Source organism: Heterocephalus glaber, unplaced genomic scaffold (genome assembly GCF_053883595.1).
Source record: "Heterocephalus glaber isolate CG9 unplaced genomic scaffold, H.glaber_assembly_v1.0 deba00001461, whole genome shotgun sequence".
In the NCBI taxonomy this organism is placed as follows: Eukaryota; Metazoa; Chordata; class Mammalia; order Rodentia; family Bathyergidae; genus Heterocephalus; species Heterocephalus glaber.
The window spans coordinates 46,738,635-46,759,759 of NW_028258308.1; the positions used below are offsets into that span (position 1 = coordinate 46,738,635).

General features: G+C 41.9%; 1 protein-coding gene across 1 annotated transcript; it reads right to left on the reverse strand.

Moving 5' to 3' along the window:
• Positions 1 to 7,651: 7,651 nt before the first annotated feature.
• LOC147826831 (syncytin-1-like) lies at positions 7,652 to 10,300 on the reverse strand. The gene has a single exon (XM_087180423.1). It carries the CDS (start codon positions 9,866 to 9,868, stop codon positions 8,711 to 8,713), a length of 1,158 nt encoding a protein of 385 aa, XP_087036549.1. The 5' UTR covers positions 9,869 to 10,300; the 3' UTR covers positions 7,652 to 8,710.
• Positions 10,301 to 21,125: the final 10,825 nt, after the last annotated feature.

The window sequence follows — 21,125 nt, forward strand, 5'->3', positions numbered from 1 at the left end:
ATTTTTGACCCATCCATCTATTTAAACTGCCGGAGCTCCTTTCCTCATTAGGAGCATCCAGAACGTCTGAGTGGGCTTTGTAGAGAGCGTGTCTGTTGGGCTTGGCAAAAGCAAAACTTTTCCTTTCTGTGCCAGTTCATTTATTCCCAAGGTTAATTGTTGCTAATTGCACCGTGTGATTGCTAGCATGAGTGTCAACACCAGCCCAATTAGACACCAGGACTGGTGACTGGTTCCATGAGGTGGGGTGGATGCAGACCCTAAGGCAGAGTATGAACTTCAGGAAAAGGGGCTAATAAAGCCTAAGTGGGGCAGAGCACTGGTGCCGGATGGCACTGAGCTCTCTGCTGTCTTGTTGCCAGCCCCTTAGGAATGCCACCCTTCCACCCCATTCCTTTGCAGATCAGAGGCCTTCTTGGACTCCAGGGAGGCTCTGGCTCTCTTTTGGCACTCAGGGGCATCAGACACCTCCGGTTGCAGAGACCCACAGCTTTGTCCTGAGTTTGTGATCACGTGGCAAGTGTGTGAGCTTCCTCTCACAGCCTGTGGTTGGAAGGTTCTTCACACACACTGGGTGTCATGGACAAAATTCAACCCCCATTCAGCACCAAATCCTGCTGCTGCATGCTGTGTGACCTGGTGCAAGGTTCTTAACCTCACTGAGCCTCAGCTTTCTCTTCTACAGACTGCTGATTAAAACACTTATTTCAGAGGGAAGCTTGGCAAGGGGTCTATGAAAGAATTAAAAAGTGATTTACCTGAGAGAAGCTGAGCTGGTCCCAGAACCTGGAAGGAAGCTCCCCTGCCACCATCCCAAGCTCCTAGGGCAGAGAAGCTGAGCTGGTCCCAGCACCCGGAAGGAAGCTCCCCCACTGCTATCCCAAGTTCCTAGGGCAGAGAAAGTGAGCCATGTGGGCACCAGAAGCACCCCCCCCCCATGGAAATGAGAAGACACATAAACAAGTCTCAAAAACAGACTTCTGGATCACCTACAGCAACCCCAAAGGGAAATGAGATGGAACAATCTGATACTCAACCACCTGGACTCTCTGAACTGGCAACAAAAGAGGATCTCGGAAAAATGAAATCAGAAATAATTACTCAGATAACAGCAAAGATTTTGCTCATGGGGCAAGACATGATTAATAAATCTAGAGAGGGCACAGATAAAAAAATAGAGTATCTGAGGGACATGGTGGAATCCCAACATAGGAAACAAATGGAATCCATAAAACAGATACAAACAGATTTCCAGGAGATTAAAAACTCCATCGAAAGTCTGCACAGCAGAATGAACCAATGTGAGCACAGAATTTCAGATATAGAAGAAAAGATTGCAATTAGTGACCAGGAAAGAAAAATTGCTTTAAAATTGTAAAGGAACATGAGAAATCAATCCAGCAGCTGCTAGACAAGGCAAAGAAGAATAACATAAGACTGATTGGAGTCAATGAAGAAAGAGGAGAGAGTGCAGATGACATAAAAAAAACTGTTCACAGAAGTGATGGCAGAAAACTTCCCAAGGAGGGGAAAAGAACTTGACATACAGACAAGTGAGGCATATAGGACTCCAAAGAGCCTTGATCAAAAAAATCTACACATAGGCATATAATAGTTAGGATTCCAGAAATCCAACAGAAGAACAAAATTCTACAAGCAGTGAGAGAAAAGAAACAAATCACATACAAAGGAAAGCCCATCAGAATCACAGCAGACTTCTCAACACAAAGCCTCAAGGCAAGAAGAGCTTGGAGTGACATATTCCAAGCCCTAAAAGAAAACAGCCTCTAACCCAGATTGATGTGCCCTGCAAAACTATCTTTCAAAATTGATGGAGAAATAAGATACTTTCATGATAAAGAGCACCTCAGGAACTTCATGAATATCAAATGGGCACTCCAAAAAATTTTAGACAATACCCTAGGAAAAGACAATGAGGATCACAACCCCAGGAAACCCAGCAGAATGAATCCATTGGGCGTGACAAATTAAATACAAAGGGGGAGAATCCAACAAAAAAAGAAAAAGTCAAGACAAGGCTTTTAAAACTTTTAACTTCATCTCCCTAATGAATGTATAATACAATCTCGTTATTGTACTGATTAGTATTTTTCTGATTCTAGAGTTGCACACATTTCCTTGTGCTGTACTGGCTATTTATCATCTTCTTATGTCTACTTTTTAATTGGGTTGTCCATCAATGAGCTCTAAGAATACTTTATATATTCTGATCATAGGTTATATGCATTGTAAATATGGTCTGTTTAAGGACTACTTTTCATTTTAATGATGCCATTCAAAGTTCTAAATTTTGATGGAATCTCATTTATCAATTTTTTTCTTTTATACATCATGTCTTTTGTATCCTAGGTAGTTCTTACCTACCCTGAATTCATAAACATTTTCCCTTATAATTTCTTCTTAAAGTTTTGTACTTTCAGGCTTTCATATTTAGGTTCATAGATCCCTTCAAGATCCCTTATTTTCATGTATGGAAATAAAGGGTTGAGGTTAATTTTTTATATACAGATACCAGATGTTCTAGTGCTGTTTGCTGAAAACACTATCTCTTTCTCAGCTCTTGAATTGAGTTTATATACTATAAAATGCTAATGTTAAATAATCTTTCAAAACTCAGTGGACCATATATGTGTGGTTCTATTTCTAGATTCTCTGTTTGATTCCAGTGATCTATATGTCTTTCCTTACACCAAAACTGCCTTGATTATTGTAGCTTTAGAAGAAGTTTTAAAACTAGGTACTAAACGTCTTCCACCACTGTTTTTGTTTGTCTTTTTAAAAACGTTTCTAGGTGCTTTGTACTCCTACATAACTTTAAATTTCAATATCCAATTCTTCATTTGTAGCAAGTATACACAGACCTGAATTTTATATATACCTTGTGTTTTCTAATCCTGCTAAATTCAAATACAAGTTCTAGGGGCTCCTAGAGATTTCTTAGTATTTTCTCTGTAGATAATCATTTCATCTACATATAAAGATTTTGCTTCTACCTTGCCAATCCTATCCTAATTGTGTCATTTTATTGCCAGACTATTTTGGTGGGGACTAGGTTTCAAAGTTTAATGGACAGATAAAGAGTAAGCATATCTGCCCTTGTTCCCCTCCTTAAGGAGAAAGCACTGTATCTTCTCCATTCATATAAAGCATTCTCACTGGAAGTATGGAGTACATGTCTTTAATCTGTTGAGAAGGTTCTGTTCTAGTTCTAGTCTCCTGATAGTTTTTACCATGAACAGCTGTAGAATTTAGTCCAATACTTTTTCTCCAACTAGTGACAGGATCATATGGCTTTTTCCTTTCCTCTGTTAAAATGATGACATTTGGGGGTGGATCTTCCAATGCTGAAACAACACTGCTATCTCTATAACAAAACCACTTTCTACATACTGCCAAATCTGACCTCTAATAGTTTATTTTGTTAAACAAATTTCTATCTCTCTTCATACTTTTTTCTTCTATTATCTTCGTCCAGTTTTAAGATTAGCACAATGTTGAGTTCCTAAAATGAAGGGAGAAGTGTTCCTCCTTTTTTCTGTTCTAATTGTTTCATATAATTTATCAGTTAAATTGTATATGAGCCTGCTGTTGTCATGTAGGTAGGTTTTCAAGCTAGGAATATACTTTCTTTAATAGGTGCTAATCAAATATATTTCCTCCAGAGTTAGTTTCATTAATTTGTCTTCCAAGGTACTTCTTAGTAGATTTTTGAAATATGATTTCTGTATCCTTTTAAATTCTGTAAAATCTGTGGTAATGTCTCCTATATCTTGATATTGTAATTTTAAAAATGTATAATTGATATTGTGTAACAGGAAGTAAAGGTCTAAGGGAGCAGGGGAAGTGGGAGGGGTAGGGGAAAGGAAAAAAGGGAAAAGAAAAAATATGAGAAAGGAAAAAAAATGGAAACAAAATCTTTGCAAATAGGGAAGGGAGGGCAAGGGAAGGGGAAAAAAAAGAACCAAGACACTCATGTAATGGTACAAGATCCCAATGATGAATGTAACTGTATTTTATACCAAAAATGTACCAATAAACTTAATAGGAAAAAAGCACTTTACCTAAACATGTGCTTTCTAAGGACTGGGAATGACAGGTGTGAAGTACCTGGCATGCACTTGGAGGCACTACCTTTTATGCAACAGGGGGACACCACCCAGCTGCTGCATCATCCCTTACTTTTGATTTCTTTTTCTGTGATGCACTTATATCCCAGATTAGGAACACAGATCAACCCAGTGCCACTGGGCTGATAGAAATTGAAGCAAATGATTGCATATGAAAGAATATCCTAGATACTATGGAGAGAAGAGCATTCTATTCCTTGGAATTATAATTACGACCCTAAAAACAATTTCTGGGGATCACCAGAGGAACTTCCTGCTGCAACTCTCTCCCACTGAGGCTGGAGGCCACTCAAAGTGAGAGAAAGTGGGGCTGGCACAGGACACATGCTGGACCAGCAAGAGCACAGACAGCTCAGGACCTCCTCCTGTGGCTGATGCTCTCTGGAAAGCACATCACTTTGTGTCATTGTGACACCCAGGGAAGGTGAAAAAACTGGTGCATCCATTTCAGCCATTAAAGCAGGAGGAGTCCCTGATTGCACTTACAGAGAGAGGTGGCAAGGGAAAGGCAATTCAATTAAACAAAAGGCGAGACCCAGTAGAAGTTTGGAAGGAGGGTCAATGGATAAAATGCTGCTTCCAAAGGCAATTCTGTCCCCCACCTGGAGGCTGCTGAGGTGCCACATCCAGCTTGAGATTTACAGCCCCAGGCAGGGCCTCTGCTGGGTAATAAAGTATCCTCTTTAATCTGTATTGGTGCAGTCCGCCCATCTGGAGCATGGATGCCCATTTAGCAAAACCACTGAGTAATGGAAAACGCAATTGAGTTGCATAAAGAGGCTGGGTAATTGGATGGACTGGGCAGCATGTCCAGCTGAGTATATTCAGCCTGCTGTATTAATTAAAAACCTGACATTTCAAGCACCATCCAAAGTACCCCTTGAATCCAAAGGTCAGATTTATTGGATGAATTCAAGATGATGATAAAACTGCTCAACTCTGGGGCCACTGTGACCAGAGTTTCTTTTGCACTGAGGCCCTGGACTCACCTGACTCTTTGGCGGAGGAGGAACAGCAGACTTTTTCTCCCCTGTGCATTACACCCTGTGCCCCAGGCCACGGCTCGAAATCAAGCATGCACGGAGAATGCATCATGTCTGTGCAGCTCTGCTCTGTGAGATCTACGGACACAGGCAACTCAAGTAGTTTCCCCAAAGTCAGGAAGTAGCAGATGAGAATTCAAACCCAGGCCTTGGGACTTCAAAAGCATAGCAAGTTTCTCACTTTATGTAAGAAGAAACAAAGAAATTTTGTGCTTAAAGTGGAAAGCAGCAGAAGTGACCAAGCCCCTCTGTGTGACCCTGAGCAAGTTCACCTGTCCCTGGGCCCTGTTCACCTGTCTGTAAAGGGACACACCATGGTATTTCTGGGACTTAAAACTTCAGAGAGGAGTGGAATGGTGGGCAGGGGTAGCCTTGCACACTGCAGTCCTGCTCCGCATGGAGAGCAAGGCTTCTCCTCAGGACCCCTCAATGGCACCAAGGGCAGTGTTGACCTGGAAATCGCTGTGAGGCTTCCCGGAGTTCACCTACCTGGCATCCCAAGATGGTGGCATGCTGCCCTGGGCCTCTGTGTGTCTGAGTGTCCATCCTGGTAGCTGGGAGGTGAGCTCAGGAAGTCTCAAGTCAGGCCCCAAAGGAAGTGTTAGCGTCACCTCATTCCACAGATGAGGAGTGAGGTGTAGATCAGTTGCAAGCAAAGAGACTGGATTCTCTACCAACCAGCCAGCCCGTGGCCTTAGTGTCCTCCAGCTCTGTGCTTTCCAGCCTGGGAGACCAGGAGGGAAGTGTGCATAGACTTCAGGGCAAAAAACCTAAGACGGTGCCAAGCATCAAGGGCCAGGTGTCTCCTGGGAAGAGCACATACTGATGGTATCCATCAACATTAGCAATGCTCATACCTTCCCATGGTTAAGGATTCCACTCCCAGGAATTTGCCCTAAGATGCAAAGATTTTAGCAGAGCTTAGCAGAGCAAAATGTTTGCAGCCACACACACCCCCAGCTTCCAAAGCAAGGCTGTGTGCCACACAGCCATGAAGGCGGTGGATGTGCATCATGTTTCCATGCAGCACAACTATCGAGACCCCCACTGGCATGAAGCTAGTGGCCACCTCATGGGAGCTATGGAAAGATGTCAAGCACATCCACCCAAGAAAAAAGCGAATCCACATCGGCATAAGACGTACATACATCACTGTGTGCAGATGGGGAATCTTCTAGAAAAATGTAATGTTGGGGTGAAGAGAGTAGGAAAAACTTTCTTTTTATTGTATTTTTTCAGTCGTTATTAATTTATTTTTGTACTATCATGAGCACATATACTTAATACTAAAAAGTGTTTGGATTTCAAAACTTCCAGGGCCAGCTCTAAAGCTTTTGGATGCGATGAAATTCCTTCTCTCTTCTAGAACAGGCCCTCCAGCCTCACCTCAGGACTCTGAGAAGCACAGGAAGCCAAGTTCCAAAGCTGACAAGTGCCCATCTGTGAGCAGTAAGTCAGCCTGGCTTTCAAGCCCATGACAGCACGATTTTTTATTTAACTGATGGCTGCTATCTTCATTCAAACAATGGTCCCCCTGTTAAAAATGAATACCCATTGACTCTGTCACTGTGACAAAGTGCACCTGTGTTTATCCTTCTGCTGCCAAGGCCCAGGGTTCAATATTTTGCTCATTAATTTACAACACCTTTCTAAAACTGGGGGTTTGGGGGGATGGATAAAGATGCCTTTGCTTTCCCAGGCAGGCAGTCTTCCATCCTCCTCCCTCTCTCAGGGCTGTGCTGGAAGCAGGGTGGCAACAGCCTCTGGGCCTTGCCACTCCAAGGCCATTGGTAGGACATGCTGGTGACTTGCTAAGTGCCAGGCCATCCCTGCTCAGCCCTGCAGCTCTAGAAGGGACAACCCTCTGTCCATAGAAAGGACCTGAAGTTACCTAAGCTTCCAGCCACCTGGTCCCTGTCATTCACCTGCCCCAGTCATCAGGGGCCTTTCAGCTCCAAGCTTTGTTTCTTAACAAATGTCTGTATGGGACTCCATCAATTCTGTCTTCATGAGGATCTTCCATGGCTTTCTTTTGTATAAGCTTGTGCTCTATAGGGCACACTGTGGCCCTGACCTGGCCACTCAATCTTATTCATTCATTCATTCATTCATTCACTCATTTAGCAACATGTGTTAATTGCTGATCAGCCAAAGTTCTCCATCAATGACCTCACCCTGCTGCTCCAGCCGTATCCGGGATGTGGCCTTGGGGAAGTGCCCAGGGGAGGGGTGTTCCCTCCTGAGTCCCAACTCTGTGCCATATATCACCAACTTCATGATTTTCACAGAGCAACTCAAAGCCCACCTCAGGAGCCCGCATGGCACAACCAGCAACCTCCTCTTTGGAGCAAATGCCTGGTATTCTGTGGGCATCTTCAGCTCTGTAGTGTCCCGGCCCACGGGTAAGTCAACAGAGACCCTAGAGGGGGAGTGAGAATGACAAGAGACAAGAGACACGAGAGATGGAGACAAGACAGGTTTCTGATCAAGTCTCGTTTATTGCAGAAGCTGCTACAGCATATATACCATAGGGCTAGAGGGAAGGAGCAAGGGGAGGGTACTGGGGCTACTTCCTTGTTGCCGGGTAGGGTAGACTTGCAGCAGGCCCAGATATGCCCGTAAAAGGCACTCAAGAGTTCTAGCGGGGGGGGCAAGGCCCCCCACAGGTCCTCCCTTTAAAATTATAACTATAGTAGAAAGGCGTCAGGAGAGCCAAGCCTGTGGGGGCTGAGCCTGTCTTGGGTCAGAGTGACATACGTGTCTGCACCGTGTACCTTACCCGTCATCGGTTAACCAGAGAATCAAGGCTCTGGCACCTGTCTTAGGTGGCGCACGAGGGCTCTCTCATTACATGGCATGCTTGCTCAGTTGCCCGTCATTGGCTTGCCAGCCCACTCACCAGGTGGGGCGAGAACACTTCACCACGGCAAGGACCTAATCGACGGTCCAGCATTCGTCCTGGTCAGCCATTGCCAATCTATGATAGTAGACCTGTATGGGTGCTGTTTTTATTGCCTCTATCCGGGCTCTAAGGAAGGCCATGATTTTGTTGTATATTATGGGCCCCAAAGAAATGAGCAGCAGTAGGCCCAATAAGGGTCCCAGCAAAGGGAGAAGATAAGGGAGGAAACCATTGAGGCCAGTCTAGAGGGGATTTTGAGCGAATTCTTGTCGTCATCTGTTTAGATCTTCCTGAAGTTTGTGAATTTTTCTCCTGACGATCCCAGATTTATTGACATAGAAACAGCAATGTTCTTTTAGGGCTATGCAAATCCCCCCTTGTTCCGCCGTGAGGAGGTCCAGGCCCCTTCTATTTTGAAGGACCACCTCAGCCAAGGAATCAATCTGATCTTGTACATCTGTAAGAGTGTTGGAGAGAGCTTGAACATCATTAATCAACTGGTAGGATAATTTGCCATAGGAGTGTAACGCCACTCCAACACCAGCGGAGCCAGTGGCAAGGGCGCTGGACACCCCTAGCCCCACGAGCAAGGCGACCAGTGAGACGGCCCTTTTATGTCACCCAGTGATATAGTCAAAGCTGGGCAAGGGCGCTGGCTCATCTCCAGGAATGAGGGCGATGTCCGGGAGGACAGTCGCCACCACACACAGCCCAGTCCAATTAGTGGGGAGGGAGGTGAATGCCAAGCTCCCTCCACAAAGGAGCACGTGACCCAGGGCAGGGCAAATGGCAGCAGAGCCATTAAGCGTTACAGAGCAGAGAGAGAAATTTTGGATTCTGACAGGTATATCGAAGCTATCGTTGTGGCCCGAACTTAGATAACAAACTGAGGCATTGAACTGTACTGGCTGGACCGTGAAGGGCAGAGAAAAACTGCAATTGTAACTAGAGCTGCTGGCATAGTCAGTTTGGTCGACAACTGGCAAGGCGAGGGCCAGGGGTGTGCTAAGGGTCAAGCATAGCCAACAATCCGCAGCAAAGGCTGGGTTGGATGTATTGATCAATTGATAAGTGGCCTCTAAGACACTCAGGGTTTGGACATCAGGGTCTGGGCCTCGAGGTTTGGGAAGGGCCAGTGGATGATAATTTAGGGAGCGGTTCATCTCTTGGATGATAGTTTCGAGCTGTTTTTGTACTCGCTCTTCCCTGAGCTGATCTGAAGGCCCGCCACCATCAGATATATGAATTGGGGCCTGTGGCGGCCAGCAGACATCTTTGCCGGGACTGCCGCTGCAAGAGGCTTGGCCAAATTTAGGATATCCAGTGGGGCTGGAAAAGTCCCAGTCACCTCTGATGGAGCCCCTGTAAATTTTTTGTAGAACAGCAGTTAGATATATTTTTCCATCGGAATGTGTACATTGTTGGGCTTCAGTGTAACAGGTAGAATGCATCTTTGTGGCCTTGGCACAATTGGCAGGGCATGGCCCCAGTTCGCCATTGACTGTTGGTATGCCTTTAGGCTTAGGGACGCAATCCCATTTTTGGTTATATCCTTCTGCTAGCGCGGCCTCATAAACCAAGTAGGCAATCTTGTTGCTGCAATCAGTACTATGAGTGTAACTTGTGGGTGCAGCCCCACCAGAACCCCCAGCACCGTCACAGGGGTTACCATACAGGGCAATGAGCAGTTGTTCTTTGTTAACTGGTTGAAATCCGCTTTTTGTTAGCAGTGCCAGGAACAGCAACAGACCATGCAACAAATTCAGGGATGTCATCTTTTTAACCTGTAAGCAAAATTTCGTCCTGCAATGTAAGCAAGGCTGGGCTGTAGATAAGAGAGTTAGGCTAACCTGATTAAGTTTTTGAAGATAACCAATGTGGACATATTACAATAACATATTTAAAACTTAACCAATGTAAATATTTTGTAACAACATAATCAGTGCTTAAATATCAAGAATAACCAATGTAATCAATTTATAACATATTTAGATAATATTCGTTGTGATGTGTCTCCCATAAGATTATAATATAAAATTTACTAGGGGGTCCCTTTAATGAATTAAGACCAGAATAATCATTTTCTGGGTGGCCACTTCTATATTCATCAAAGGGAGTCCCGATCTATATTCATTTTGACAAACAATTAAGAATATATATCTTTTTATTTTACAACTGTCAATTGCAATTTGATTATTGCATGTAGGTGACAATGCACATTACTTTCATAAAATAAATCTCAGTGGCACTTTGATCAATTAGCAACCTGGGAAGGAAGGCGTGTCTTTAATTTAATAATATTTATCTGTAAGTCAATTTAACAATAGGCGAATATCCTTTGAAAAGGAAGGAACATATTGAGCTCAACTGTACGAACACAAACAGACAATAGACAAACATATGAGACAGTCTATAAAATTAGGGTGCACTCAAATATAACTGGCCAAATTGAATTATACTATTCTCTTTATGATTATTAGATTATAATTGTAGGCGCCATTGTTAACTGGTTGAACTTGGACAATGTTAGGTCATCGGCATCATTAACACGCTTATCAACTTGTTTTACTAAGCGTTCTAGAAGCCACTTGGCTGACTTCATTTCCTTGGAATAAACACACACTGACCCTTGGCTCCAGATGAGTACGGGGTCAGGCCCATGCCATGAGTGGTCCAGGGGGTCTCTCCACATCACAGAGGCAAATTGTTTTTGTGTCTCTGGTTGCCAGAAATGGTTAGCTGCGGATAATCCCTTAGCATCCAAATTTAAAAAGTTAAGAATAAATAGTGCATGTGATATTAGGTTTCTGGGTGACCCCTTGATAGGGTACCATTCCCCCTGTTTTATTTTATCTAATGTAATTTTGAGTGTGAGGTTGGCTTGTTTTATAATGCCTTGTCCTTGTGGATTATATGGGATTTGAAAACCAGATCTGGTATAGCCTGGACCATTGTCTGTTTTAATTTGCTGTGGACATCCAAGTACTGAGAAGGCAACTAGAAGGTGGGCAATTACATGTTTAGTAGCCTCCCTGGATTGTAGGGTGGCAAATATAAATCCACTATATGTATTGATGTTGACATGTATATATTTAAGATTTCCAAATTCAGGGTAATGTGTGATGTCCATTTGCCATAGGGCATTTGGAATTAAGCCACGAGGATTAACTCCCAGATGAGGTGTGGGAAGATGGAGGGTGCACATAGGGCAGGTTCTAACAATTTGTCTAGCTTGTTCTCTAGTAAGTTTATACATAAGGTGAAGCATGCGAGCATTAAGGTGATGTAATTGGTGTGCCTTCTGTGCCTGGTCAATCTGAATTGAGGCATCAATACTTAGTGAGTAGGCAAAAGCCTGAGGTCTTGTGGCCAGATCTGCTAACCAGTTGCCTTCTGTAAGTGGGCCAGGTAGGTTAGAGTGGGCATGAAGGTGCCCAATAAAAAAAGGCTGGGATCTTTTTCTGATTAGATCTCGTAATTGAATAAAAAGACCACCAGTTTGAGAAGCGTGTTTTATCAATCCACATGTCTCTAATAGGGGAACAGATTGAGCAATGTAAGCACTGTCAGTAAAGAGATTAAAGGCATGTTCAGGGAATGTAGAAAAGACTGCTATGACTGTATGTAGCTCGGTTATTTGGGCTGAAGAACAGCTGGTTTGGAATTGGACAATGTTATTGTCCCACACATAGGCAGCTATTTTGGTAGAAGAACCATCTGTAAAGACTAATAGGGCTTCTGTTAGAGGAGAACAGGAAATGACTTTTGGGAAAATGAACTCATGTCTATTGGCAAAGTCAATAAGTTTGTTTGGAGGATAGTGATTGTCTATTAAGCCTGTATAAGAAGCGAGAGCAACTGGCCAGGAGCCGGTAGTCTGTATAAGCCAATCAATTGGGGTGAGCCAATTTTCTGCTACCAATTCTAAAATGGCCATTGTGTAAGGTGCAGTGGCCCCGTATTGAGCTGCGGCCATTTTAAGTTCTATAATGACCTTAAAATCGAAACCACTGTGGTGTCTCCACGCCTGTCCCTGCGTGTCAGTAGTTTCAGTTATGGGAAAGGCTTCTGCATTTTCAAGTTCTAGGGATACTCCCGACCCGGATGGCACCCTAGGGGCCGCCCCTCTAACGGGGGGTCATGGCTTAAGTTTGTCCTCTCTACGGACATTTTTATGGGTTTTGCCTGTTCTTAAGCCCTCGAGCTGGGTAATAAGTTCCTGGTGTTCCTTTTCTAATCTTATTTGTTCTTTTAGAAATTTTATCTTGTCCCAGAGTTCCTTTTGGGGATCAACAGCAGGGCATGCCAAAGCGGGCACATTGGGAGTGTTGGGTACCAGAACATAAGGAGGCGGACCTTGGACTATGGGCGGCCAGGCAGGATTATGATATCTGGCTGCCTCCTCCCCAAGATTAGCCCAGTCAGCCTCCCCCGGATCGTTCTGTGGCAAGGGGGGGTGTCTGAGGTGGCAGAGGGAAGGGTACAAGGCCGGTTCCTCCTTAACAGGCAGGGCGGGGTCAGAAGCAGGGGCTGAAAGAGCGGAGGCGGAAGCTGAGGAGCACCGAAGCTTTTTTTAAAAGGCTTGGAAGAGGCAGAGCCCACCTGTAAACGCTTATCGGTTGCATTTTTTTTTTTCCTTGTTTGAGTCATCATCACTATCAAAAGACATCAAGTCTTTTTCCTCATTTTTTGAGGAAGTCCTGTCCCACAGGGGCTCGGGCCTTGGTGCCATCTTGGCATCTCAGGGGGTGTTTACAAACTCCTCACTCCGAGGGAGAATGATCGACCCTTCCTCCGATCAGAGAGCTGTCTCCCTGACCTGGATAGCTTGAGCCACCAGCGGATCTTTGGTTTTTTGGGAGATAATTTCATTAATAAGATTCCAATAAGAAAATGCAGTAATTGGGACCTTTTCTGGTCCACAAGTAGCATAATAATCTTTAAGGGCCTCCCCTACTCTTTTCTATCTCCTCTCGTCAATGGTACCCTCGGCGGGAAACCAAGGGCAGAGATCTCTAATATAATCAAAAAATTTTAACAACTGTTTGACTGTAACCTTTACCCCTCGTGTCTGTAAAGTTTCTTTAAGACCTTGTACAAATAACTCATGTTGGCTAATCCCCTGTCCCATAATCGCTGCTCAACTCACCGAGGTGCAGGAAAGACGGCAGGTTCACGTCAAACGCAATCCTCTTTTTTCTATTTTATTTTATTGGTCCCCCGAGCAGCGTTCTTCACTGGATCCCCCGTTCTCTGGCCCCACGTTGGGCGCCACTTGTCCCGGCCCGTGGGTAAGTCAACGGAGACCCTAGAGGGGGGAGTGAGAATGACAAAGGATAGGGGACATGAGAGATGGAGACAAGACAGGTTTCTGATCAAGTCTCATTTATTGCAGAAGCTGCTACAGCATATATACCGTAGGGCTAGAGGAAGGGAGCAAGGGGAGGGTACTGGGGCTACTTCCTTGTTGCCGGGTAGACTTGCAGCAGGCTTAGACATGCCCGTAAAAGGCACTCAAGAGTTCTAGCGGGGGGGGCAAGGCCCCCCCCACAAAACTATTTTTTTTCCTTTTTTTTTTGTATCGGGGATCAAACTCGGGTCCTTGCACTTGCACAACAGGCGGTGAAACCACTAAGCTAAATCCCCAGCCCAAAACAACTATGAATGGACATGAAAAACCAAATAATCACTAATACAATTGAAGTGGGGCACTTCAATACCCCACTACCATAAATAGACAGATCATCTAGACAAAAAATTAACAACAAAATTCTAGAACTGAACCAAACTATTGAACAAATGGACTTAATAGATGCTTACAGAGTGTTCCACCCCACAAAATCAGAATACACATTCTTCTCAGCTGCTCATGGGTCATTCTCCAAAATAGACCACATGCTAGCTCATAGGACATGTCTACATACACGTAAAAGAATTGAAGTTACCCCTAATATATTATCACATCACAGTGCAATAAAATTAGAGGTCAATAACATAAGAAATCACAAAACTCCCAAAACACATGGGAATTGAATAACACCTTCCTGAAGAACCAATAGGTCACAGAGGAAATTAAAGAAGAAATTAGACAGTTTCTACAAGTAAATGACAATGCCAGTACAACATACAGGAATCTATGGGACACAATGAAAGCAGTTCTGTGTGGGAAATTCATGGCAGTGAATAACCATATTAGGAAAACAGAGAGAACTCAGTTAAATAACCTAATGCAGAACCTCAAGCTCCTAGAAAGAGCAGAGAATAACAAACCCAAAGCTCATAAAAGAAAGGAAATAATAAATATGAGAGCAGAAATCAATGCAATAGAGACTAAAAAAATTATACAAAAAGTTAATGAATCAAAGAGTTGATTTTTCAAAAGAATAAATAAAATTGATAAACCTTTAGCCAACCTTATCAAAAAAGGGAACAAAAGGCTCAAATCCATGCAATTAAGAATGAAAAAGTTGAAGTCCCAACAGACCCATGAGAAATCCAGAGGATCATCAATAACTACTTTGAGAACCTGTACTTTAATGAAATGGAAAACAGAAGAAATGGACAGATTCCTAGATACATATGAATTGCCAAAGTTAAACGAAGAGGATGTAGAAATTCTAAACAACCCAATTAAAATGAGTCAAACTGAAAATTGAATAAAAATTTACCAACAAAGAAAAGCCCAGGTTCTGGTGGCTTCACTGCTGAATTCTACAAGACATATAGAGAAGAAATATCACCATTACTTTTTAAACTCATCAATGAAATTGCAAGGGAAGAAATAATTCCAAATTCATTCCTGGAAGCAAGTGTTACTTTGATGTCAAAACCAGGGAAAGACCCAACCATAAAAAGAGAACTACAGGCAAGACTCCCTAATGAACACAGATGCAAAAATGCTCACCAAGTTACTGCCAAACAGAATACAGAGGGTCATCAAGAAGAACATACACCCTGACCAAGTCAGATGTATCCCAGGGATGAAAGGTTGGTTCAACATATGTAAATCAATAAATGTAATACAATATATTAACAGAGCCAAGGACAAAAACCATATGATCATCTCAATAGTTACAGAAAAACATTTGAGAAAATCCAACAACCATCCATGATAAAAACCCTATAGAAAATTGGAATAGAAGCTTTTTCTCTCAACCTGATTAAGACTCTCTCTGAAAAATCAACACCCAACATCATACTAAATGGTCAAAAAATGAAAACTTTCATGCTAAAATCAGGAAAAAGAAAAGTTTGCTCACTCTTACCACTTGTGTTCAATACTCTTCTGGAAACATTAGTCACATCAATTAGAAAAGAGAAAGAAATAAAAGGAATAAATATAGGAAAAGAAGAAGTTAAATTATCATTATTTGCTGTTGACATGATACATTACATAGAATATCCAAAAACTCCACCAAAAGACTTCTATACTTAATTGACAAATTCAATAGAGTAGCTGGATACCAGGTTAACACTCAAAAAACAATAGCTTTCTGGTACACAAATAATGGACTCACTGAGAGAGAAATTAGGGAAACAATTCCTTTTATAATAGCATCCAAAAAATGAAATATCTAGGAATCAATCTAACAAAGGAAACAAAAGACTTCTACACTGAAAACCATAGCACTCTCAAAAAAAAGGGGATCAAAGAGGATATAAGAAAATGGAAAGACATCCCTTGTTCCTGAGTAAGAAGAACCAATACAGTAAAATGGACATACTTCCAAAACTATTATATACATTTAATGGAATGCCAATTGAAATTCCAACAATATATTTCACAGAACTAGAGAAACAATCAAAAAAATTCATTCAGAACCAGAAGAGACCTAGAATACCTAAAGCAATTCCAGGCAACAGAGACATGGCAGGGGGTATCACAACCCCAACTTGAAACTATACTACAAAGCTATGGTGACAAAAACGGCATGGTACTAGAAAACAAACAGACCTGAGAATCAGTGGAATAGATTAGAAGATGCAGAAACAACTCCAGACATACTCTGCCACCTCACCTTCGACAAAGGAGCCAACCTCCTGGAGGAAAGATAGCCTATTTCTTAAATGGTGTTTGAAAAACTGGATTTCAACTTACCAAAGATTCAAACTAGACTGATACCTATCATCATGCACTAAAATAAGATCAAAGTGGATTAAAGATCTAAATATTAAAATAGAATCACTATACTTAATGGGAGACAACTTAGGTAGAATGCTAGAAGACATAGGCATAGGAAAAGACTTTATGAACAAATCCTCAGTAACACAGGAACTAGCACAAAGAATCAACAACTGGGATCTCATTTTATTAGAAACCTTCTCCCCCACAAGAGAAACCACCAACAGAGCTAAGAGACAACATACACTGTGGGGAAAAAAATTTCAGCAGCTGTACCTTAGACAAAGGACAACTATCAAGAATATTTAAAGAATTTTTAAAAAATGAGACCTCCCAAATTTAAAGATCCAATTCAAAAATAGGGATCTGAAATGAACAGACATTTCTCAGACAAAGAAGTAGTAGCAAATAAACCTATGAAAAGATGTTCAACATCACTGGTCATTCGAGATATGCAGATGAAAACAACACTGAGATTCCACCTCACCCCAGAAAGAATGGCTGCTATCAAGAAATCAACCAATAAGAAATGTTGGTGGTGTTGTGGGGAGAAAGGAACCCTTCTGCACTATTGATGGTAGTGCTGACTGGTGCAACCACTGTTGAAATCAGTATGGAGATACCTCAAAGAACTAGGACTAGAAGTCCCATTTGACCCAGCTATTCTCATGCTGGGTATCTTTGCAAAAGAATTAAAAGAATCATGCCACAGTGATATATGTGGACCCATGTTTATAGCTGCACAGTTTGTGATAGCTAAAGATTGGAAACAGCCCAAGTGCCCATCAACTGGAAACTGGACAAAGAAAATATGATTGTTTTATAAAATGGAGTACTACTCAGCCATAAAGAACCAGAAACTAGACACATTTGTAGCTGAACAAAGAAAATATGATTGTTTTATAAAATGGAGTACTATTCAGCCATAAAGAACCAGAAACTACAGACATTTGTAGCTGAATGGATGCATATTGTGGCCATACTGTTAAGTGGAATAAATAGGACACACATGTGTAAGTACTGAATAGTTTCTCTGGTGTGAGAAGCTGAAAGTGTAAATAAGGACTAAAAGTTATAATAGATAATGTGAAGTAGGAAGAAAAGTGGCAAAGGGGAAGAGGAAGTGGAGGCATAGGGGAAAGGAAAAAAGGGAATGGAATTAATATGAGAAAATGTAAAATATAAACAAAGTTTTTATAATTTGGGAGGGATGGAGGGGTTGAAGGGAGGGCAGGGGAAGAGGGAAAAATAAGAACGAAGAGACATTATGTAAAGGTGCAAATTTACAATGATGAATGTCATTATATAGTATATCTAAAATGTACCAATAAAATAAAATTAAAATTTTTTAAAAATGAATAATTGATAATTTGAAAGAGGAAGAAAAGTTCCAAAGGTTTAGGGGAAGTAGGAGGGGAAGGGGAAAGGAAAGAAGGGAAAAGAAAAATTATGAGAGAAGGAAATAATTGAAACAAAGTCTTTGTAAATAGGGAAGGGTGGAGGGGGTGAAGGCATGGCTGGGATTCAGGAAAAAATAAGAACCAAGATACATCATGTACAGGTACAAGTAACAAATGATAAATGTAAATTTTTTGTATACCTAAAATGTATCAATGAAAGAATCTGAGGAAAAAAATCATATTACAATAACAGATGCCTACTCATGTTTATAGCAGTGCAACTCATACAAGTTGAATTTTAGAAGTGGTCTATTTTTCCATCAACAGATGACTGGATAAAGAAAATGTGGTATTTATACCCCCTGGAGTAGTACCCTGCCATAAAGATGGATACAACTGAGTTATTTTTAGGAAAATGAATGCAGTTTAAGACCATAACTTTAAGTGAAGTAAATCAGGTAGACAAGCTTAACTGTTGCATGATTTGTCTTATATAACAAGCACAAATATGAATAAATACAAAAATAAAATGCAAATTATATGAAGTAGGAGACCATTCATTGCAGCTGGAAAGGAGACCCAGACAGAGATGGAGGGAAGGGGATGGGAGGGAAGGGAAAGAGAAGAGAAAAGAAGTAAAATGTGTTCTGTCCATGTACAACTCCCCACAAGGAAAGTAATCATTGTGTTGGGCAAACATATGCTGATGAACACATTTTAAAATTTGAAAAGAAGAAACAGGGGACTTGGGGAATACCTGAAGGAAAAGGTTTCAGCCTTCAGGCCCTCACGTCAATTTCTTGTAACTGGATGACTTCTCCTTCCCTACCCAGAACCATACTAGAAACATACTCCATGGGGATGTGGAAGAGAAATGGCTTTTCAGTTAGAAACAGTGCATGCTGCTGTGCTGCTGTGGGTGGCTGTGGAAATCCCACACTCCATCGCATCCCCGCCACAGTCCCCACGTTGATCCTCAGAAGGCAGCAGCCCACACACCAGCTGCTGTCAGAGCACATGGACCCCACTCCACAACACACAGAGACCCCGGCGTGGGTCGTTTCCCCACCACTGGACTGCATTTCCCTGCACACGGCCCCTGACTAGACCTGCTCTCCTCCACAGACCTGCCCATCAGCAGAAACCCAGGGATGACTGGACTTTTGAAAGTCCAGTCTGACCTTTTCTAAATTCAGAAATCAAAGCAAATAATTAGGAAAAATGAAAGAACAAATGGAACATGGAAAGTCAAAATAACTTTCCAAAGGGAGCTGTGATTAGTCTGTTCAGAGAGATAAAAACAGAGATCAAATCTCAAATTAAACTTATAAAAAGATTGGGAGGGGAAGGGGAATGGGAAGAAAGGAAAGGAAAAATTATGAGAAAGAAAAAAATGGAAACAAAATCTATGTAAATAGGGAAGGGTGGTGGGGGGTGAAGGGCACAAAGGTAATGGGAAAAAAAATAAGAACTAAGATACATCATGTTCAGGTACAAACACCCAACGATAAATGTAAATGTATTGTATACCTAAAATGTACCAATTAGTATAGATAAAAAATATTCTCTAACAGTTAAATTAGGACAATATTGATATTGAATGGAATAAAATATAAATATAGAAGAAAGTGGAAAAGATAATGAAATTGTGGGACTGCAAAACCTTGTAATCTTAGAATTCTTGTAGCCCTGACTGCAATTAAATGTGAGCTAATGATTAAGAAGCTTGTTAGTTCTGGGGAGCTAGATAAAATTTGTAACAGATATAGAGTTTTAAAGGTAAATTACTCAATTCCTTGTTTGCCAGGAGAACGGACGTTCCTGGACCCACTATCTGTAGGACAATCCATCAATGTGTCTGCCGACCATCAGTACGTGACAGTTGTGACCATTAGTGTGTGTGTGTCTGCCGACCATCAGTACATGACAGTTGACCACTAACCCTTGTTTCTTTTCTCTTAAATCTACATGTTAACCTCCCCCTCAACCCCCTATAAAAACAGCCCCAGACTCTGAGCCAGTTGCCTCTCTAAGCTACTTTGCTTTGGGAGTGCTGTCTGGCCAGACTAATAAAGGTCTGCTTTACTTTCCAACTTGTCTGGTGTGTTCCCTCCCAGGTGTTCTTCGCTGCAGTCAGCTCCTTGGAGCATTTGGTAAGGCCCTCGGTCTTACAAAATTAGTGGTTCAGTTTGGGAGTATCAGATTATAAGTAATGGGAATTCACAAGAAAAAAGACATAAAATAGAAGGAAAGGAGGGAAATATTAAGAACAGGGAGCAAAGGATCTGAAAGTGAAAGACTTGCACATCAAGGCTGAAAGATTAGTGTCCTTCTAAACTGGTGATGGGAGCTTCATCAGGACATAATCATGAAATTGCAATGTAATTGTAAATTAACAGTTTAAAAGCCTCAAGTGGTGAAAAATAGTTCACACACTACTTATTACTGAGTTGGCTTGGGACTCTCAGTAGAATGTCTGACTGATAGAAGACTGTGAGGATGTGGGGTTAGCAATGGGGGCAACTATGGCATCCTACAGTCTACACCTTGCCAGCTCTCATCACATGTGGAGATGTGGAAGGAGTTTTTCTCAGACAGACATGGGCTCAACAAGCTTCTGCAACCTCTCTAGAACATGCTGAAGTTCATTCTCCACTAACATATTGAATAAGTCAATCCAGAGGAGGGTATAGGACCCAGCACCATGGGATGTAGCCAGCAGGAGGGCTGGAGAGGAGGCACCCTGGGAAGGGGGAGAATATGCCCCAGAACCCAGGGTCAGGGGTCCAGGTAGAGGCAGGAGGAACATGGAGGAGGGCACATGTTTGAGGGAGAATTGCACTACTGAAGTACTTAGGAGTTGTCTTACTAGTGCAAATTACTCATGTAAAAAACGGGATTAATTTTTGGCATATTAGTACATTGAGAATAGTGGTCACCAGGCAGTGAATGCGTTGGCATAATGATCTTCAATTTCCCACCCTCCAGCCTCAAAGCTATGAAAATGAATGTATCTTCTTAATGAATGACCCAGGCTCAAGTATTTTTTTTCTCTAGCCATGCAAGTGTTCTAGATCATTCTGCACTAAGAATATGGTAACAGTTTAATCCATTTATTCACTCAATCAGATTATTTCTACCTGTTTTTCTGGCTACTGCAAAAAGTAGTTCTATAAATATTTACACAAATGTACTTATTTGAGTACCTTTTTCTAACTTTATTTGTACTTTTGCTAGCCAAGTGACTGAATAAGGGGCTGGGCTTGTAGCTTAGTGGCAGAGCACTTGCTTAGCAAGTGTGAGGACTTGGGTTCGATCTCCAGCACTGGCAAAAGCAAACAAACAAACAAAACACCAACAAAAAAGAACATGCATAAAGTAATCATTAAAAAAAACATTTGATAGTTCTTTTAAAAGTTTCATATAGAGTCACCATAAATTAAGCCCACTTCTTGGTGGATAAGAAAAAATTCATAAAACTATTTTTACAGAAATTTATGTACATGTACA

Coding starts and splice junctions, on each gene's coding strand:
- LOC147826831 (XM_087180423.1), bottom strand. CDS start 9,868: ATGACATCCCTGAATTTGTTGCATGGTCTGTTGCTGTTCCTGGCACTG.